Source organism: Chiloscyllium punctatum, chromosome 5 (assembly GCF_047496795.1).
Source record: "Chiloscyllium punctatum isolate Juve2018m chromosome 5, sChiPun1.3, whole genome shotgun sequence".
Classification (NCBI taxonomy): Eukaryota; Metazoa; Chordata; class Chondrichthyes; order Orectolobiformes; family Hemiscylliidae; genus Chiloscyllium; species Chiloscyllium punctatum.
Genome location: NC_092743.1, coordinates 98,885,738 through 98,908,840, shown reverse-complemented (window position 1 = coordinate 98,908,840; position 23,103 = coordinate 98,885,738). Strand labels below are relative to the sequence as shown.

Below are 23,103 nucleotides of genomic sequence, written 5' to 3'. Positions count from 1 at the left end.
ATGCTAATTAAGAAACATTGTAAAATACAGTCGATCTTAGAAATGATAGTTCAGTGCACACGACTAATAATTTATTCCTTTGCTCTCAGCTCAGAGATCTGCACAAGAATTGCCACTGATAGAAAAGCAAAGCATTGACAGATATCCTGTGATTGGTGGAAAGATGATGATTTTAAGTGGTCACAACTTCCTCGCAGAGTCAAAGGTCATCTTTGTGGAAAAGGCAGCAGGTATGTTGAAAGATGCTTAGCATGGTATCTTGTCGCTTTGGCAGGTCAAAAGCTCATTCATGTAAATTAGTATATTAGTCAAGGAGTAAAGTCTTTCTGCAAAGAAAGGGGTTAACTTAACTGGTTTGTTGCTTTCACACGTTCCTTTATAACCACATCATTAGAAGTCATGCACATTCCTCTGCTGATTTATGTTTTACATTTTCAGAATACTTTGGCTGAACAATTTTTTTCCCTTTGTTGTTTGTAAGAAGGATTTCTGCATGGTTTTTGGGAAATAAAATATATGACTTGTGTTGGAAATCCTTAAATAAAAGATTGAGCTGTCAATCATAGAAAAGAATGCATCTGCTTCCCTGAATTCTAGGGACAATGTATAAATATTTTACTGAAAACCACAGGGACCAGCCATGGTATAAAGTAATATGTTACTGATTAAGGTCTGAAAATCCTGTAAAAGAAAAGACTAGGACCTTCTATTTATACAGCTGTTTTATGAATACTTTTAAATTGGCAATTGGCTTAAGTATGTATCTATTTTACATTTGTAAGCTTCTGTAGGTATGAATTCACAAATAGAACATTGAGCAATTTTAAGTGAATTTTTGTCGACATTTGTTTAAGAACTGGCTATTACTCCCTTTTAGCTACTGTGTTTTATCCTATTTGCACATATTTTTGTCTAAATTTATAATAGTTTCTCCTTATCTAATGTGAATTTTTGTCTAAATTTATAATAGTTTCTCCTTATCTAATGTGAATTTTTTAGAAACTGATATTTTACATTTGTTTAAGGTGCATAGAAGGAAGAAATATTGTGCAATTCTACAAGGTTTTCATGACTTTAGGACATCACATAATGCTTCACAGCCATTGAAATACTTTGAGTAGTCATAGTTACAACAGAGGGAAACGTGGCAGTCCATTTGTACATCGAGCTCTCTCAAGCTGTAATTAAATAAATGAACAGACCATCTGTTTTCATCATTTTAGTTGAATGATAATTGTTGGCTTGGATGTTAGGAGAAATCCCGTGCTCTTCTTTCAGTATTGCCATGGGATCTTATGAGTCTAGCTGACAGGGCAGACAGAGCCTCTGCTTAACGCCTCATCCAAAATGCATCACTTCCAACAGTGTACCACTGCTTCAGTAGTACTGCATTAACTATTGGCCTAGATTATGATCTCATGTGCCTGGACTGAAGCTTAAACCATGAACCCATGAGGCAAGAGTTCTATCAATGCAGTAAAGAATCACTTTGTCCAAAAGTGCAGGATTCCTTAATAATGGTAGCTGAATGGTACTCCTGTACAAAACGTTTGCAATGAAGCATGGAAATAAGTGTATTTAATGTGTTTTTTCTCCCAGCAAGGACAGCTTCCTATTTGTCTGGAAGCTGACCAAATGCACTTATTTTGGAGCTTTGTCGCAGTCGTGGTGTGTGGAATTCCAGCTGGCTGACACTTTTGCAGTGTACTCCTTGCAGCTTTTTCTATACCTCTACAGAGGAATGGCTCAAAATAAAGATTTACAAATGAACGCACCACGTGAATTAAAAAGTTAGCACTTAGAGTAATGCATAAGTTCAATGTACATATTTCAATAAATGCTAAACAAAGTAACTAACATGAACTGAGAGCAAGATAATTATGAATGATATGTGATAGACCCACCTGGAGAGCATCAAATTAATCCTGTCAGAGGGTGATCTTATCCTGGGCTCAAGCTCAGTTTTGATTGCAATGTTGATTGAGTTGGAACCAGACAAAAGGTTTGTCATAACATTGACATTTTTCTTTTGTGCAGTTGAAATCTCAGTGTGTATTTTATGAAAAAGTTCATACTGTATGGAATTTTTTCAAATGACTATTCCTCAACAGTGACAGTGTTAGAATTTATGAGTCATGGTCATGACCTGAATGAAAGGAACCTCTTTTAAGGGTTATTGTTTTGGAGGGTTTCCCTGATGCTGGCACAAACTATAAATTCCACAGCTGCCTGTGGAAACCTTCTGAACTATGAGCCATCAATTGAACATCTTAGTACGCATCCACTTAAGAGCCCTTTTAGTACAGTTTGACGTTATGTCTGACATGCTTGAGTCTAGGCACCTTCACTTTTTTTGGATGCAACCTAGTCAACATTAGTTATTGTGCCTATGGGGATTGGGAGATTTTGTTTTCCGACAAATGACGCGGCAGAAGGGGATCTTCCCCATGGAAGGTAATTTTTTAGTCGAGAATGATTAGACAGGTCATTGCAAATTGTAAGGAAATTATTTTTCCTGGTAAATGCTTGAGCAGGGCTAGAGTGTTAGATAACATGTATGAAACTATTCACTATCCTTCCTGTCCTTATAGTTTGGCCATCTAATCCACTGAAAATTGGCAGTTTTGCAACAGATGTTTCCCTCACAAGACATGACCCAGTTTTGACAGTCTTAGCTAAACAATGGATACTAAGTTCCAATTTAACAATTTGCAATATCAAGAGAGTCATTCTAAGTACAGGTGTAAGTAGATTGGCCAATCCTTTAGAATTGTTCCACAGTCTTAAGTAGTTGAAGGTTAATATCCAGTATGTTGCAAGCAACCTTGTAGGAACAACATAGAAGCATTAAAAAAATGTCATTTTCTTTTGAAAACATTTGGCTTACTTTTAACAAATATTTCAAAAGTTAAGGCTGGGGGTAAATGATGTTTGATAGATAGCCAAGCATCATCTAACCCAGCAATGAAGAGCCTTAATTGTGTTTCAGCTAGCATGGGAAGGCAGGGTCTGGGAGGATTTACAGGTCAGATAACAAATGAGGAGACATTGTGGGTGAGGGAAACAAGGACAGGTTGCATCAAGTAGGTCACATGATTAAATTTCCAGGAGTACGTGCACCAAGAGTTTACAACACCAGGTGTGATCTAAAATGTTCATTAAAAATTGATGTTCAGTAAAATCTTTCGATGAAATATTTTCACGTGGTATTCAATGTTGCCCCAATTCCTTTCAAATTAATTCAAAGTTTCAAATACCTGCATGTTTTCTTTAATAAACTTTTTGTCTTTGCTACCAAATAGGTAGCTGTTAGATAATTGTCATTTACTTTGTTTTAAATGACTTGCATTATTGTTGTTCAATATCTCCCTCCCTCACCATTTCTCTCTTTTTTTTCTTCCCCCACCCTTCCCAACAGCTAATTTGCATTTTTTAAAAATCCCTGGATAATAAAAAAGAACAATTTTCTATCTTGTAAGCTGTTGGCTAATTTTGCTTCCTGGTAAAGCAATGCTTCAGTTTTAAAATTCTCATCTTTGTATTCAGACCCCTCCTTGATCTCACCCCTGCCTATCTTTGTAATCTCCTCTAGCCCTACAAACCTCCAAGATTTCAGAGTTCTGCTTATTTTGATCAGTTGAACATCCCTGAGTTTAATCACTTGATGATTGGTGGCTGTACCTTATACTGCCAAGGACCCAAGCTCTGGAATGGCTGGTTTAAATCTCTATGCAGCACATCACCTCTCTCAGTCACTTTGCAACTTTAAAAATATTTTAAGGTCCATTGATTTGACCATGCTTTTAGCCACATGCAAATATATTCATATATGTCTGTGTAATATGTTGTTTAACTGTGTGTGCATATTAAATTACAAATATTAATTTCATAATAAAACTACACGTGGCTTTCAAGAATTTATCAGCAATTTAGCAACTATGAGAAGTACAATAACAACACCTTGGGATAGTAAAGGTGCTGCGTAAATGTAAGTTCTTATTGTTGTTGTGTGTGCCATTGTAATATTTCATTGATTCCTAAGTGACTAAAAAGTGACTAGTTGTGTACTACAGACTTACAAGGGAGATACTTTATTACCAATTTTGAGGGCATAATACAATGCAAAAAGGCATCCTGTATGACACTAATACCCCTAAGCAGTAAGGTATTGAGAAGAAGAAATCTTTTGCCTGTGGGATAATTTTCCACTACCCCCTCCACCACTTTTTCCATCGCTTTTTAAAAAAAAATAACAGGGTAAACCTGCAAAACATGTTTACCCGAAGAGGCTAATGCAATTGTCTAAGGTTTCCCTCTTGGAGGATATCCCAGTGCGTGGGAGTTGAGATTTCCCTCATGGCCCTCCAGACGTAACATGAGGAATTGTCTGCCTCTTCTGTCTGATGCATAACAACTTCTGTTTCTGTGTTTCTGAAAATGAAGTGCTACTGGCTGTTAATGATTTGTCTTTTCCACTCTAAAACATAAGCCAAGAACTTGCTCAAGAGCTTTAACTAATGTATAACTATTCCTCATAGTTGCTAAATTGCTGATAAAATGTTGAAAGCCATGTATGGTTTCATTCTGAAATTAATGGTCATAATTTAATACTCTGGTACGGCATGTTTTCACATTGTGATTGGACTATATTATATATTTTCACTCTACATTTTATCACCTGTCTGTAAGGAATCCATATGATTCACATGATATCTCTGAATGCAGCTGGTGCTCTCTGCATTAATGTAATGCAAGTGCCCATGCCTAAATATTGGCTCCGATTTTACTGTCAATGGCAAAGGAACAGTATATGTCTTTCAAAACGTATATGTTAGCCATATACTTTGCATGACTTTTTTCAGTGATAACTTGTGTTATTTAGAAATCCTGTTTTCAGTGCTATGTGAGAGCAGGGCAAGCAGCATGGTTTTGCAACCAATCAGATAAATAATTCTCATTGAGACATGCAGAGACTAAACCAGGAAGTGTAGGTGAAAATATTCAACTTAATGTAAAATTGTGCACAGAAAATGAAAGTGAGTGCAAGGAAGATGGCAAACAGTGAGTGTGATAAGGAAATAAACTGCAACTGTAGTGATTGTAATGAGGTAAGCCAGGTGATTTCCCTGATTGGATCAGATTAGCCGCCCCAATCAGGAAGCTCTGTCTGCTAGGTATAAATAGGAGTCTTCCTGGCGACGTATTTTTTCCGCCAGGTGCGTAACCTCAACTGCGACACGCAGCTCCTGTTCGTCAACCATGGCGGTTTGGAGGTCGCCCTCCAGACGCTGCCTGTCTTTTACCAGGACCTGATCACTGTTTGGAACATGGTCGAATCGTGTCGCGCCTACCCTCCGGCTGGAGTAGCGGCTGTCGTCAGGGAGCCGTTGCTCAGGAATCCGCACCTCCGTACTCGTGGGTTCGAGTGGCTGTCGGAGGGGAGGGCCGTGGCGGCGAGGGCGACCAGGGTCGGGGACGTGCTGGGTGCCGGGGGCCTGGGCTGGACGCTGCCGCAGGACATAGCGAGCAGGGCAGCGGTAGACGTCCGGTATGTGGCCACCGCCATCCGACGCCTTAAAACGGCGGTGCTCGGACCCGACGTAGTGCACCAGTTGGAGGACGCTCAGGTGTGTGGTGGGATCCTATCCGCGCTCACCACAGTCGGACGGAATTTCACATTGGCCCCAAGGTCCTGTACTTCCCGCGGGAGCCTGTGCCACACAACCTGAGCTGCCTCCGGAATTTTAATGTTGTTCCCTTTCAGGGGGTAAAAAAGGCGGGCCCTGTATCGACTGCTGCTGCACACCGTTCACCTCTTCTCTCTCATCCACCGTCCGGACACTCCTTGGCGTGCCCATTTGCCACCGGGCGGTGGGGATCCCCGGTGGAGGGCTCTCTACGCGGGAGTCCTCCCCCTCTCTCTCGGGGATCTGGGGTGGAGGGTGCTGCACGCAGCAGTCCCCTGCAACCGCAGATTGCGGTGGTACACTGACTCCCAGCCCAACTGCTTGTTCTGTGGCGCTGTGGAGTCCGTGGACCATGTATATATTGGGTGTGGGCATTTGCACTCCCTTCTTGGTTTTCTTAAAAACCTTCTCCTCTGCTTTTGGCTGCACTTCAGTCCCACGCTCCTGATCTTCGGGCACCCGGTACGGAGGAGGGAGGGCAGGTCCGAGGACCTCCTCGTGGGTCTGCTCCTGGGCCTGGCCAAACTGGCCATCAACAGGTCCAGGCAGCGGGCCGTGGAGGGGGTCATTAGGGCCGACTGCCTGCCCCTCTTCCGGGGTTACGTTAGAGCCCGGGTGTCCTTGGAGAAGGAGCACATGGTGTCCACCAACACCCTGGAGTCGTTCAGAGAGAGGTGGGCGCCGCAGGGAGTGGAGTGTATTATTTCCCCCTCCAACTCTATTTTGATTTAGTCTCTGCCCTCCCCTTCACTGTTTGATCACACAGCATTGCCCTTTGATGTGAAGGGCAGTGCTTGTCATGGTAGTGCTTGTTTTCCTATCTTCCTGATGGTGGAAATCGAATAAAGGTTCGTGCACTTTGTGTCTCTCACTGCGTCTCACACCTGCACACACATACCATGGGTGTTGGGGAGAAATATAAGCACTACTGCAGTTAGGTGGTAGTGTGGGGGTTAAAAAAAAAGAAATAAATAGGAGTCTCAAACATCCTGTTCACTCTGAGAGCTGGCTCTGAGAGAGCAGGATTAGTATTAAGGCCTCGCCAGGAGTAAATAAAGGGTAATCTGGGGATGGGATACTGTGGAGTTATTTTAATAGCAACCAAGGAAAAGCATGCTCCTGAAGAAATTCACTTGTGACAGTTATCTTTGAATAGGGTAAGAATTTCTGGCATCGTGCCATTATTTTGGAAGTGTGCCTCTTTTGTCCCTGCTTTTGAAGTCTGGGCCCAGTATGTGGAAAGAATGCATTACTTTTTCCAGGCAAATGACAATGGGGCAGATGAAAAGCAATGATTAATTCTCCTGACAGCTTGTGGATCCACAGCTTTTTCAGTTATTAGGAGCCTAACTTTCAGTGAGGAACCAAATAGGAAAGCTGTTCAAGAGTTGATGGATTTAGTTAATGAATATTACGATCCAAGTCCCCTCTAATTCTGAGATGCTACCAGTTTTAATCAGTAATTTCAGAACCAAGGGAATCCATATTGGAAGTTTTGACTAGGTTAAGATGACTGGCAGAGGCATTTGACTTTGGTTTAATCCTGAATGAGATGTTGAGACACCATTTGGTATGCAAGATTAATGATGTAACCATGCAAAAGCGCCTACTAGCTGAAGCCCTACTGAACTTCAAACAGGCACTACAATTGACTTTATTATTAGAAAATGCAGCAAGTGGAGCTTATGAGTTGCATGGTATTTCGATGGAAGTGGATACCCTCACCGGGTGGGGTGGGGGAGACGGGTGGTGTGGGGCTTTTCTTTACCAAACTGGACATGAGCTGTGTGTACTTGCAGCTGCAGTAAGATGAGGATTCAGAAATATGATACATTCACTACTCATAAGGATTTGTACCACTACACAAAACTGACATTTGGCGTATCACCAGCCTGTGCAATTTTTCAGTGTACGTTGGAGAACATTTTACAAGGTTCACCCCGATCACCATTTATCCAGATGATGTGCTAAACAGGGAAGACCAAAAAGGAGCACTTAGAGAACTTGGACATTGTCTTTAGCCGTTTCTGCCAAGCAGGCGAATGTCTTAGAAGTAAAAAGTGTGTGTTGCGGGCATCCAAGTGCCCTACTTGTGTTACAGTAGGTCAGAAGATAAAGTGAGGGTGATCAAAGTTGCCCCGGTTCCCACGTCTGTACTGGAGCTTAGGTCTTTCTTTGGACTGATGAATTTTTACGAAAAGTTCATACATAACCTGGTCTCCATCCTGGCGCCCTTACATACAGTGACAGCTCCATGCCATCCATCATCCAATAATCTGACAGAAAGGATAGTCCGAATTTTGAAGGCAGGCTTAAAGAAACAGTCTATAGCTTCATGAGATACCAAACTGACCCAGTTCCTATTTGATTATAGGACCATCCCTTATGCAACTGCAGCAGAGTTGCTAATGGGGAGAAGACACTATGCCAAGTTAAATCTGATCTTCCCAGATCTGGGATTGGGAGGGTGAAATGGCATCAAGAACACCAGTACCGGACCCAAGACTCCACTAAGCAAGAGAGATAGTTTACTTCAGGGGACGAATTTTGGTATAGGGACCATGGGAATAGCCCTGGTGGTCCTAAAAAGCATCCAAGACCATATGAATGCTGCCAACTTGCAAACAGTGCAGGAGCAAATCATGCTTTGCTTCTTGACTGCCTTTCCAATAGTTTCAGATCCAGTGGGTTTTCTGTCTCTGTCATGTGTTGAATATACCTTAGTATGTAAGATGGACATGGCCAATGTCACTGCCTCAATGCCTTTTCCACCTGAAGAGGAGAATGAATTTCTTCTGAGTTACTCCAGGTGCAAGAGGTGGTACGTTACATGCCACCCATATCAGAAGCAAAGTATAGGAACCTCATCTGGTGCTAAAATGCCCCAGGATGAGCTACAATACAAAAGAACAGCCCATGTCCTTGACTCAGAGGTGGAAGGATGTAGTAATTGTAATGAGGTCAGCCAGGTGGACCTCATAGAATATGAGTTCCCTGATTAAGACTCTTAATCTGGCCCAATCAGGGAGTCCTGGCTGACGGATATAAACAGGACTGGCAGAGATTCTGTTCATTCTGATAGCTGGTTCCGAGGAAGCTGGATCAGTGTCAAGGACTCTCCACATGGCAGCTACCTGATGAAGAAGCTGCGCTCCTTAAGCTAGTGCTTCCAAATAAACCTGTTGAACTATAATCTGGTGTTGTGATTTTTAACCATGTAAATAAAGGGTGGCTTAGGGGTGGGATACCAGCCTCTGTAAAGATGTTTCTATAATCTGAAGGAATAAGACTTCATACTTGTCAAATTAAATTTGAAATGAAGGCAAAGTTTTTTTTTAATTCACTCTGGGACTTGGGTGTCGCTGGCTGGTCAGCATTTATTGCCCATCCATAGCTGCCCTTGAGAAGGTGGTGGTGAGCTGCCTTCTTGAACTGCTGGGTTCCAAATGCTGTAGGTTAACCCACATTGCCCTTGGGGAGGAAATTCCAGGATTTTGACCCAGCAATAATGAAAAGTTCTTTGTCAGTATTTAAGACATAACAATGCTGTCAAAAATTGATGTACACCTGAAGCATGTTTTAATGTTTTCTGGCATGCCAAATGGGAAATGGTGAAGTAAAATTGCATGTGTGTCCTGTCATGAATTTTGCTGCTTAGTCTCTTTTTTTGTGTGTGATGCAATTATAGTGAAGCTTGCAGAGGTGCTAGTCAAATCAAACGACAGGTTTCCTATCTGTCTGTTTAACTGTATATATTTGGATACCAGAGGTTGCAAATGTGAATAATTTCACAGTCACCAAATTGTGATCAATGAGTGCTATTCATGCAGTTTCTGAACCTACAGATAAATGGACAGTAAATACACATCTGATTAAGATAGAGCAAAGTCCCCTTTTTTTAAAAATAAATTTATCTTTAGCTGCTTTAATTCTTGTGTAATCATTGATCTGGTCTGTTATTTGCCAGAAGGCAGAACATTCATCAAAGAATTTCTTGAGGCTGGAAATAGGACTTCATCAGGAATTTTGAGATTTCAAGCTTTTTTCATACACTTGAAATCTTTTTGAGTGGATCTTTAAAATTTTTTTTAAGATGTTGAGGCTTTCAAATTTCAACAAATATTAGGAAGCAAACTCAATCAAATTTTGAGTCTGCAGAATTGCTCACTATTACTTGAACTTCCTGCACTGGTTCAATTTAGATGGTCATCTACAGTGACACTACTATTCCTGGCTTAGGGGAGATTTTTTGAGTAATTTCTGTATCAGTCATACTTGGGGGCCACACTGCTGTAAATAGCTGACTTTACACGCACACATTATATTTGTTATATTCTATCAGTCATTGCGTTTTGTGAGAGAAATCACCATTTCTTTAAAATCAGGAGACGTTGCTGCTGTTTTGGCTGTGATTTTTCCTTTGCTGTCATTTATAAAGACTCACTTTAAGTAGATTTGGAGGTTTATTATGATTCAGTTTATAGACTATTTTTGTTGTCATGCAGAGCTTAAATTAACTTTTTTATAACTAATAGAAATCCAATTTTGTTGAGTGTGTGCAGTAGATGTAACCCTGCCTTCAACTCATGAGGCAACACAGTGGGAGTGATTCAGGGGCAGCTTTTGGGTTGTCTATTGGGGGAATGCCATTTCTCTTTCTGTTCTCAGAGCCCACACTTAATTACCCCATTGCCATTGAACTAACATTGGCTCACCTTCTCTTTCTCCATCAACCTCCCCCATGTTCTCATTCTCATATATAAACCCCTCAATGGCCACATCCCCTCAGTCCCTTGATTTTAACCTCCCATCTTCTATCTGTAGGGGGTTCAGTTAGCTTAGTTAGCTGTATAACTGGTTTGCCATGCAGAGTTACCATAAAGGACTCTCCTTTTCGACTTCTCCCCTCGTCTAATGCATAGTGACCCTCAGGATGAACCACCACCAGCTGTCTCACTCTAATGAAAGAATAGCCTTACGGTCCCATAGGACTATGGTAACTTTACCTTTACCCTTTTGAATAGATGTGCATTTTGCGGTGTTTGCTCTGCACTTTGGCACTTAACTATTCAAATATTTTAAAAATTATTCTCCAAACATATCTTTTCCCTGTTTGTTTCATGCTATGATCAAACTTGAACATTATTCTCCATTTTCTGAATATGTTTAGTTGAAATCATGCCGGGCAGAACTTAGGACATTAAAGTATTTGTGGAGGTTGCAGCCCATTAGTTTTAAGAAATGAATTCACCAAAGATGATTGAAACTCCCACAATTTTAGTCCTTTAGCAATGCATCATTTAAATATGTCCAGCAGGTTTCAGACTCAAGTTAGGAATTATCTTTTGGAAGACATTGTTACAGGCATTAAGTTTGTATTTAATATATTTGATTGACCTCTGCAAAGTATTTATGCTCATATTTATGTGTTGGAAGAGAAAGTTGAGCATCTTAAGCAGCTGGACATTTCACTAATTCCCATTCAATATCCTGATCACCTTAAGCACTAATTTGGTTAATCAGGGAACTGTACTGTAAACAACATTCTAGGTTTTCTGAGATGTTTCTGGCAGTGTAAATTGCAGCAATTTGTCTGAGTGAACTGTACACAAAACATTTACAAAGCAAGAATGTATAGACACTAATTTTCAGCCCATGAGAGAAGTAGACTATTCTATCCCAAAGGGAATAAACTGTTTTTAGAAATCAGTTATTAGTTGGAAATGAATGAGCTGGACTACTGTTTGAGGTATACAAGACAAGTCCGACCAGTATGTGTCATTCACAAGTTGTACTGCTTTTTTTATCTATGCCACGGGACTGTGCAAATGTTTTGGGTCTATTATTTATTGGCCCAAGAAGCAGAGCAGAAATTGTTTTTTTTAAAAAGTGTTTTTTTTTCTCCCTAGGCAACACATGGTCACCCAAAAGATGCAGTAAGCAAATCCCAGTTAAGTCTTACCATGCAATGATTTGGTAGTCTTTCTAGCCAGGATTTCCCATTAGTGGCTTTGAATTGTCCTCTAGTTTGATAATTAGCCCTAAGTGGGGCAAGGGTAACATCAGCCTAGAGGGCCAGTGTCTTTTGAAGTAAGTAACTAAGCCAATACAAGTATTTGTACTATGTATCCTTAACTCAAAAAAAAAGCCAAGCACACACGTCTCCAGGAATTGGTGTGTTGGGGGAAATCTCTCAGTAATTTAGATAACTGTTTCCATTGTAGCAGCTGTATCCACCGTTCCAGTATAGGAAATTATACAGAGAAGCCAAACATCTACTCTGTGTGCTTCCTGGATGTGTGTGGACTTAACCTCGGTGGACAGATCACATTGGAGAAAGTGACTTGATTAAACGCAGCCACCTGTAAATATTTTCCTAGCCTTTGTTGGCGACACTTTAATTGCCAGGATTTTTTCTGATTGTGTATAATTTACTGCACAGCTCTGCCAGCAACATTGCTTTGATGTTGAAGGAACCATTGTCTTGTTATAAAGGGTGATCTTCCCAGGGCGACCTCAGATTATCTTTCTGGACACAATTCCTCTTCTACTGAGCTCAGTGGAGTTTAGGAGCCGATTATGACTTTGGATACATTTAACGCAAGATTTCCTATTTACATTTCTGTGTAAAAAGTTACTTGCTTAAGCTGAATCTCTGTCAATGCTAATTTTTTACAATGTTAATCTATACAACACACCGTTTTACAGACTTTATCATTGTATTTAAGATTAATTCACCCATGAAATATGCGTCATGGAAAAGGAACCAGTACCATTTTATTTTGTTGAGTAATACTTTGAAATGGTACCGAAATGAAAAATTTCTTCATATTTTACAGCCAAAAATGTCTAGATATTTTCCACTCTCCTTCATACCTGCCAACAAAACATAGGAAAGCATTGGAAAATATCCCTGATTTTTCCACTGAATTTACTAATGAAACTGTTCACATTTGTTGCGAGAAATCCTTTCCCTGATCATTTAATCATACAATTGATTAATGAAAATTTTTGACTTGAATCCAAAATTGGACAGTACTTTTGTTATGAACTACTGCCAATGTTTGCTCACAGTCCAACCATTTTGCTTTGAATAGAGCAGGACATAATTAAACCATGAAACAAGTGAATATAATTTGAATATTCTTAAAACTTTCAATAGAGTTCTTAATTCTTAATTTGCATCTCCAACATTACATATACAATTGTGAACCTGGTTGCGAATGTGAATACTGATTATTGCTGGCTTATTGATGTGGTGGATCAAACATAACAAACACAATTTAAAATAGGAACACATTCATTTCGTGGTACTCAGTGGGATCTGAGGAATCCACATTTTCTGAGACTGATTTATAGTGGGCAAACACTGACACGATAGAAGACACTACTTGCTTTATTTGACCAATGGTGTTCAAGAAAACAGAACAGAATGGGGCATTCTTCCTTTCGCCCCACATACCAAAAGTAATGATCTGAAGCCAGGAAAACAGAAATCTTTGATTCATTTTCCACTCGATAGAACATTAGCCAGAAAATTACAGACAGCGATGTTAGAGAATGGCTACCCATTGTGTTTGTGTGCAGAATCAACTTTTAAACTCACCTTTAAACTCTTTGTTTAAGTAGTTAGCATCCCCATTAAATATGGATACGGGAATGTTGTGCAATTTTTAAATAATGAATTCTTAAAATGTGGAGGTCATGGTAAGGTTGGCACTTGTTGCTTTGGAAGGTATTAATGGACTTTCCTAAACCATTACAGACCAGGTGGTGAAGCTGCTTCCACAGTGATGATTTTCAACACCAGGTTTTTAGTATGTTTACCAAAATACAGTCCATTATTTCCATTCTTTGTTCATCTAAGTTGTATGTAGACCAAATAATAAATGGATTACTACTGACATGGTGCATGAGCTCTTGCCCCCTATTCCCCATACTCTTGGCAAGCAAAGGACAAACACTTTTAAACTGGAAGGAATGGAAAGTAAGCAGGAAAATTTAACCTAGAGTAGTCTCATATTCCATTACTTGTACTATCACGGCAAAGAATAAATAGCATAGGGAGATTACATTTCCTCTTGGCATGAATCCCACAAAAGACAACAATGGAGAGAAGAAACAGGAGTACTAATGAGAGAGTATTGTTCACCAGTCAGTTTGCAGAAAAGCATGTTAAATATTTGATTACTTGAGGATGTAGTTAAATACACCACAAATTATAGATATAACTATAACTAGGAATGTTCTCTTATCATTACATACCAGAGCATTTAAAGTGAATTACAGTGCGACAATGATTACTGTTCACTTTATGTTCTTTTAGTCTCAAACAGCAACAAATGGTATGTTGATGCAGTGACCAAATTCATGGTAAAATGAGAGGCACGGTGTTGTCCCCCCAGTAGGTGTTAAGGAGAGGAAACATTTGGGTGAATATGCCCTGGAGCAAAGCTCTCACCATGTCACTAATTCAGCAGTGAGATGATCCTTAGGCAACTGCTTTGTCTTTCCATCAGTTATGGACCTTGACTGGTCAGTTAGTGGCCACTTCTGAGCTCATTTTTGTCATGTCTGCTTCCCCAGTCAGTGAGAAAGGAGGTTAGTTTCCTGAAACCATGATAACCAGCTTTCCAAGTTGGGGGAGATGCATCGAGTATCCCCAATCTGGGGGGGAGTGGGGGGAGTGATGGTTAAGAGAATGGACTCTGAAAGCCACCTTCCCCTTGCCTCTGAGCCCCCTCTTCTCTTGATCCTTACATAATGAGGACAAAAATAATTATTTCTCACCACTGAATCCCCTGAAGAATAGGCTTTGACTAGTCGATTTTTGCAAACCAAAAGCTGCCAGTTTCTGGTCAACATCTTCTGCCAGATAACTATTGTCATAGTCTGTAACATAGTGAGATACACGTTATTCAAACTTGCTCTTGTGCTGAGTGGTGGATGATCTGATGTGTTCTACACAGTGGGCATGGTGTTGTTGTCACCACATGACATACTTGCCCCTGAACTTTTCTTTGCTAACTGTTGACCAAGTTCTGCTCCTACTGATAGACTGAATTGTTTCAGTGGAGGAAGAACTTCTTGTTTTACAATGAATGTGACTGTGTTAATCACTCAGACTTAAGTGAACCTAAGTGGAGAACATAAGAAACAGAACAGGTTCTTAGGTTTGAAACATTTATAGAGTCAAAGAGATGTACAGCATGGAAACAGACCCTTCAGTCCAACCCATCCATGCCAACCAGATATCCCAACCCAATCTACTCCCACCTTCCAGCACCCAGCCCATGTCTCTCCAAACCCTTCCTATTCATATACCCATCCAAATGCCTCTTAAATGTTGCAAGTGTGCCAGCCTCTACCATTTCCTCTGACAGCTCATTCCATACACGTACCACTCTCTGCATGAAAAAGTTGCCTCATAGGTCTTTTTTATATCTATCCCCTCTCAAACTAAACCTATGCCCTCCAGTTCTGGACTCCCCAACCCCAGGGAAAAGACTTTGCCTATTTACCTTATCATGCCCCTCATAATTTTGTAAACCTCTATAAGGTCACCCCTCAGCCTCCAACGCTCCAGGGAAAACAGCCCCAGCCTGTTCAGCCTCTCCCTATAGCTCAAATCCTAAAACCCTGGTAATATTCTTGTAAATCTTTTCTGAACCCTTTCATGTTTCACAACATCTTTCCGATAGGAAGGAGACCAGAATTGCATTCAATATTCCAACAGTGGCCTAACCAATGTCCTGTACAGCCGCAACATGACCTCCCAACTCCAGTACTCAGTATTCTGACCAATAAAGGAAAGCATACCAACGCCTTCTTCACTATTCTATCTACCTGTGCCTTCACTTTCAAGGAGCTATGAACCTGCACTCCAAGGTCTCTTTGTTCAACAACACTCCTTAGGTAAAAACAATGACTGCAGATGCTGGAAACCACATTCTGGATTAGTGGTGTTGGAAGAGCACAGCAGTTCAGGCAGCATCCAAGGAGCAGTAAAATCGACATTTCGGGCAAAAGCCCTTCATCAGGAATAAAGGCAGAGAGCCTGAAATGTGGAGAGATAAGTGAGAGGAGGGTGGGGGTGGGGAGAGAGTAGCATAAAGTACAATAGGTGAGTGGAGGAGGGGATGAAGGTGATAGGTCAGGGAGGAGAGGGTGGAGTGGATAGGTGGAAAAGAAGCTAGGCAGGTAGGACAAGTCATGGGGACAGTGCTGAGCTGGAAGTTTGGAACTAGGGTGAGGTTGGGGAAGGGGAAATGAGGAAACTGTTGAAGTCCACATTGATGCCCTGGGGTTGAAGTTTTCCGAGGCGGAAGATGAGGCGTTCTTCCTCCAGGCGTCTGGTGGTGAGGGAGCGGCGGTGAAGGAGACCCAGTACCTCCATGTCCTCGGCAGAGTGGGAGGGGGAGTTGAAATGTTGGGCCGCAGGATGGTGTGGTTGATTGGTGCGGGTGTCTCGGAGATGTTCCCTAAAGCGCTCTGCTAGGAGGCGTCCAGTCTCCCCAATGTAGAGGAGACCGCATCGGGAGCAACGGATACAATAAATGAAATTGGTGGATGTGCAGGTAAAACTTTGATGGATGTGGAAGGCTCCTTTAGGGCCTTGGATAGAGGTGAGGGAGGAGGTGTGGGCACAGGTTTTACAGTTCCTGCGGTGGCAGGGGAAAGTGCCAGAATGGGAGGGTGGGTCGTAGTGGGGTGTGGACCTGACCAGGTAGTCACAGAGGGAACGGTCTTTGCGGAAGGCGGAAAGGGGTGGGGAGGGAAATATATCCCTGGTGGTAGGGTCTTTTTGGAGGTGGCGGAAATGTCGGTGGATGATTTGGTTGATGCGAAGGTTTGTAGGGTGGAAGGTGAGCACCAGGGGCGTTCTGTCCTTGTTACAGTTGGAGGGGTGGGGTCTGAGGGCGGAGGTGCAGGATGTGGATGAGATGCGTTGGAGGGCTTCTTTAACCACGTGGGAAGGGAAATTGCGGTCTCTAAAGAAGGAGGCCATCTGGTGTGTTTTGTGGTGGAACTGGTCCTCCTGGGAGCAGATACGGCGGAGGCGGAGGAATTTGGAATACGGGATGGCATTTTTGCAAGAGGTAGGGTGGGAAGAAGTGTAATCCAGGTAGCTGTGGGAGTCGGTGGGTTTGTAAAAAATGTCAGTGTCAAGTCGGTCATCATTAATGGAGATGGAGAGGTCCAGAAAGGGGAGGGAGGTGTCAGAGATGGTCCAGGTAAATTTAAGGTCAGGGTGGAATGTGTTGGTGAAGTTGATGAATTGCTCAACCTCTTCGCGGGAGCACGAGGTGGCACCAATGCAGTCATCAATGTAGCGGAGGAAGAGGTGGGGAGTGGTGCCAGTGTAATTACGGAAGATCGACTATTCTATTTAGCCAACAAAGAGACAGGCATAGCTGGGGCCCATACATGTACCCATGGCTACCCCTTTTGTCTGGAGGAAGTGGGAGGATTCGAAGGAGAAATTGTTAAGGGTGAGGACCAGTTCGTCCAAACGAATGAGAGTGTCGGTGGAAGGGTACTGTTGGGGACGTCGGGAGAGGAAAAAACGGAGGGCTTGGAGGCCCTGGTCATGGCGGATAGAGGTGTAGAGGGATTGGATATCCATGGTGAAGATGAGGCGTTGGGGACCGGGGAAACGGAAGTCTTGGAGGAGGTGGAGGGCATGGTTGGTGTCTTGAACGTATGTGGAGAATTCCTGGACTAGGGCGGATAGGACAGTATCGAGGTAGGTAGAGATGAGTTCAGTGGGGCAGGAGCATGCTGTGACAATGGGTCAGCCAGGGTGGTCAGCCTTGTGGATCTTGGGAAGGAGGTAGAACCGGGCAGTGCGGGGTTCCTGCACTATGAGGTTGGAAGCTGTGGGTGGGAGATCTCATGAGGTGATAAGGTTCTGTTTGGTCTGGGAGATGATGGTTTGGTGATGGGGGGTGGGGTCATGGTCGAGGGGGCAGTAGGAATAGGTGTCCTTGAGACTCCCTAGGACCTTACCATTAAGTGTATAAGTCCTTTGAAGATTCCTTATATACGATGGTTCCAGATTGAGCAATGATAAGAATTTAAGACCATAAGACTTAGAAGCAGAATTAGGCCATTTGGGCCATCCAGTCTGTTCTGCCATTCAATGAGATCTTGGCTGATTTTGTAAATCTCTACTCCACTTTCCTGCTTTTTCCTCATAACTCTTGATTCTCTTACTGATTAAATATCAGTCAATCTCAGCCTTGAATATACTTAACAACCCAGCCTCTACAGTAAGGATTGCCCAGATTGACAGCCCTCAGAATAAATTCCTCATTTTTGTCTTAAATGGGTGATTCCTTATGCTGAGATTATGCCCTTGTCCTAGTTTTTCGGCAAGGGGAAATAACATCTCAACATCTACCCTGTCAAGCGCCCCAAGAACCTTTATAAATTTCTCATTCTTCTATACACCAGTGAGTATAAGCCACACCTACTCCACTTCTTCTCAAAAGAAAATCCCTCCATACCAAGGATCAGCTGAGTGAACATTTCCTGAACTATCTGCAATACCAATGTATCTTTGCTTTCGGAAGGTGAATAAAGCTTCACAATATTCTAGCTGTTGTCTAACTTATGCCTTGTATAATTTTAGTAAGACTTCCCTATTTAGACTTCATTCTCTTGCCATTCCATTTGCCATCTCTCTTACCCGCGAAACCTGGATGTATAGAACATAGAACAATACAGTGCAGTATAGGCCCTTTGGCCCTCGATATTGTGCCGACCTCTGAAACCTGTTTGAAGCCCATCTAACCTACGCTACTCCATTCTTGTCCATATGCCTATCCAATGACCACTTAAATGCCCTTAAAGTTGGCCAGTCTACTATTGTTGCAGGCAGTGCGTTCCACGCCCCTACTTCTCTCTGAGTAAAGAAACTACCTCTGACATCTGTCCTATATCAATCACCCCTCAATTTAAAGCTATGTCCCCTTGTGCTAGCCATCACCATCCCAGGAAAAGGGCTCTCACCGTCCAACCTATCCAACCCTCTGATTATCTTATGTCTAACGAAAACAGCCTCAATTCCCTCAGCCTTTCCTCATGAGACCTTCCCTCCATACCAGGCAACATCCTAGTAAATCTCCTCTGAACCCTTTCCAAAGCTTCCACGTCCTTCCTATAATGCAGTGACCAGAGCTGTACACAATACTCTAAATGTTCCCACACCAGAGTTTTTTTACAGCTGCAGCATGATCTCATAGTTCTGAAACTCAGTCCCTCTACCAATAAAAGCTAACACACCGTATGCCTTCGTAACAACCCTATCAACCTGGGTGGCAACTTTGAGGGATCTATGTACCTGGACACAGAGATCTCTCTGCTCATCTACACTACCAAGAATCTTACCATTAGCCCAGTACTCTTTATTCCTGTTGCTCCTTCCAATCACTTCCAAAGTCAATCACTTCACACTTCTATGCATTAAACTCCATTTGCCATTTCTCAGTCCAGCTCTGCAGGTTATTTGTCTCTCTGTAACCTATAACATCCTTTGTCACTATCCACAACCCTACCGATTTTAGTGTCATTCACAAATTTACTAAACCATCCTTTGGCTTATCAATTGTTACGTTAAGTTTTTTTCTTTCAATTTGATCATATCCTTAACATCCTTGGTTAACCATGGTTGACTTATCCCCTTCCTAGAATTCTCTTTGTCGCTATGGTATATCTTTGTGAGCCATTAGCTATTTTCTTAAATGTCTGTCATTGTCCATCAACGACCTTTATTCTGCAGAACTCCCTCCCCAGTCCACTTGTCAAGTCTGACCTCATTATTTTGGAATTACCCTTACTTATTTTTAATAAGGTTTTTCCTAGCCCACGTTTCTCACAAAAACTGAATGCTAAACCCTGCCATGTTATAGTCACAATTTCCTTGGAGATCTTTTCCTCTGATATCATTATCGAACCTATTTCATTACACATCACCAGATCCAAAAAATGCCTGATCGTAGTTGGATCCTCAGCATTTTGTTCTAGGAAACTTTCCTGAGTAGACTTTAAATTATTTCTTTAAATTATAGCTACCTCTGTCAGTTTAATTTTTCCGAAACAGTGATGGATATGAGACAGAGCACTTGTGTACGCAGTGAAGTTCCAGCTGTGCCACATCTGTGCCCTGAACTATTGGTTTGTGACTGCTTTCGTATTATGTGAAACTCTGGTTTACTAATGCTTGAGGTATGGTGCTTTGAATCGTGGACGTTCCTAGCAGTGGCAAGAACTTACACCTATGGTGAGTGGAAGAGTATGAAGAGCGGGGCACCATAGGTGCTGAAACAACTCCACAGAAGCTGGTACCCTGTCAAAAGTCACCCTTTTATTTACATGTGCATAACACTTATGGGTGTTCCAGCCTCCTCAGAGCCATCTCTGAGCGAATAGAACCTCTGACACTCCTATTTATACCTGGTTAATAGTCCAGTCGGGTAATTAAGATTCTATGAGCTCCGCCAGGCGGACCTTGTTACAATCACTGTCGGGGCTAGTTTGGAATAGTAGTGTGAGAAAACCTGCTCGGGGTCAAGGAAAGAAATCCTCTATGTGCCAAAAACAGCACTTAGCCAATTTCTGGTAAGATTCAATTGTTCTAACATCATAGTAGGAAACAGAATAGACGTGTAGGACGGTGGGTCAGTGGTTAGCACTGCGGCCTCAGGGACCTGGGCTCGATTCTAGCCTTGGGTAACTGTCTGTGTCTGCTTCAGTTTCCTTCCACAGCCCAAGGATGGGCAGGTTAGGTGGATTGGCCATGCTGTATTGCCCATAGTGTCCAGAATTGCTAGGTGGATTTGCAATGGTAAATGTGGGGTTACGGAGATAGAGAGGGCTGGTTGGTGGATACAGGTGGGATGTTGTTCAGAGGGACAGTGCAGACTCGTTGGGTCGAATTGCTTTTTTCCATACTGTAGGGATTCTGCGATTCTAGAACATATCAGGGAACTATGGAAGAGAGCAAAAGATTTGAGAAAAAAAATTAAGTGGTTACATAAGGTACAAGCACCATAAACCCAAATTCATTGTGTTTACTGCATGAAATTTGAGGATTACTTATTACTTATTTATGCAAATAAGATATTTATAGCAATATAATTTTTTGTAAGATATTCTAAGAAATTTTAGCTCATTCCATGTAAAATGCAGATTGCCAATCTGTTATTTCTGTATTTCTGTTAGAGATGCATATTGTGAGTGCATTTTCATAAAATAAAACCTTGATGTGCCACTCAAAGTCTAAAATATTTCATCAATACTTTCAGTTCCTTTTGATGGGCAAGAGCAAGTCATGCCCTATTGCACAGAATAACACTCTACTAAGTAAAATACTATGCAACAAAGTTCAATTCCTTCCAGCAGTACAGATGCACAGACATGTGACTTCTTCTTGCTTGTTTCTGCTCATTAGGAGTGCCTGAGTGCTTGTCTGACATTCCTCTCAGTTGCTTCCAACCATAAGGGGCACTTTTATCTCCTCACCACTCCCTTTATGGCTTAAAGCTATGAAAATCATTTGAGGAATTGAACTGCTAACTTCAGCCATTCCGATTTTCAGGCCAATCTGGACTGAAGCAACGGGGAAACTGATGGTTGGGTGGGGGGGGGGAGCGTCATAACGACAGGCAAATCCAGGGTCAAATAACGGAAGGTAAAACCATAGTGGCCATTGCCAATTCAACAACCTGTTTTTCGGGATGGAGCAACTTGGGAGGATGGCCACTTTTAATGTCACCCTTTGTTTTGGGGGCATTTTGTTTCTGTGACATTGCAGTTTATTTTTGAATATTACGGACTATTATTAAAGTGCTTCTCTTGGGGATGTACAATATCTTGAAGTTTTATTTGGCTTCTGTCTTCGTGGTGTCTCTTGATAATACCATCGTGTTTAAAAATATACGGTTCAGCAGTGGAGGGGACACACAGAATAGGTGAATAAATAGGTAATATTAGAGAAGGCATGTGAGTAGTAATCTACCCCTCCTTTTTCCATACCCCATGCACCTACCTTTTTGTCCTCCAGACTATAGGCTTGAGATATGCCTGAAGTTCTTTTGAGGCACAGTGCATTTGGAAACTTGACTTCCCTGCTGCAACAAAATCTACAGCCCATTGTTTCAACTAGCTAAATATTGCATGTTCATCATCGCCATTATATTATTAAGTTTGCTCACTTTTAGCTCCTTTAAGACTTCAGCAGTTGATGTCAGTAATATCAGTTATGAACCTGACTGATTCCATGCTTACAGTTGAACAAATACACTTCCACGGTGTGTGACCTGTTGCAGAACCTTGCTGGCAGATAGTTCAGAGTCGTGAGCCACTGTTGTTGCACAGGAAGCATGTCAAGTTGTGAGCCTGTGTTCATTTCAGCAGAGCTACCATGGGAACATGTTCTCTGGATGGAACCATTTCTTGGCCTTGGGTTTTCTGGGTACACTTGGTCTTGCCCATTTGTGCTCAGTGTGACACCTATTGTCAACCACTCTTATCTCAGTAATGCTAGCCAACTGCCATTTCCAAATGCGCCACCCTTTTAAAGGCGTTCAAGCGATGATTAAGCAGTAATGATGCTGCCAGATTTGCCACCCTGCCAATTGGCATGCTGCCTCGAAAGAGCAAGATTAGCACTGGCACATGGCCCATTCAAATTAATTGACCACACACAGGCTCCTGGTCTGCATTGTTGGAAGGGAAAGAATAGTGACAAGTTATCTTCAACAGAATTTAGCACCTCAATTAACCCCAAAAACCGATACATTTTCAGGGCTCCAGTTATCTGAGGGACTTAGAAATGGAATATAGAAACAAGGAAAACTATATAATGACAAAGTTAAGTTGTTAGAGGTGGGTGGAATGCATTTGTGTGTTTCTTTCTGATTCATAGCTTTTACCGGTATTATTCTGAAGAATTTGTACTACAAAAGCATCTTGTCCTGTTTTTGTATTATCCCTCCTGCAGTTTGCCAGTTGCTGTTGCAAAATGGCCAGCACAAAACTTAGTCTGTGCGCTGCTGATTGCTTTTGATGCTGAGGGAGGCAGCTTTTCACATTGTACATGATGGAAGGAAACAGTGGATGTGCCAAGGGGGCAGGGGGAATAGTTGTGAAGGCAGTAACTGGCTTTGAGGGTGAGTGTTCAAGGAGGAGGAAGTTCATTAAAGAAGAGGTGTGGGCAGGTAAAGTTTATCATCTAGTTCTATGAATGACAGTTAGCTGAACGTGTCCACCTGGTTTTTCTCTCTGCAGACTAACCACAGGGACTGACAATTTTCAACAATCTTGTACAAAATGTTAATAATACTGGGGCTGAAATAAGGTGGTGCTAACCTATGACAGTGAAGTGGAACCTTACTTTGCCAGTCCTGATCAG

At 42.0% G+C, this 23,103-nt stretch overlaps 1 protein-coding gene across 3 annotated transcripts in view; it reads left to right on the top strand.

The window, feature by feature from the left end:
- Window positions 1–23,103, top strand: part of nfatc1 (nuclear factor of activated T cells 1) — a 283,786-nt gene that overhangs the window by 97,598 nt on the left and 163,085 nt on the right. For all 3 annotated transcript variants that reach the window (XM_072570842.1, XM_072570841.1, XM_072570840.1), the window contains one exon: window positions 90–230. In XM_072570842.1, the coding sequence (XP_072426943.1) occupies window positions 90–230 (141 nt within the window). The remainder of the gene's footprint in view (window positions 1–89; window positions 231–23,103) is intronic.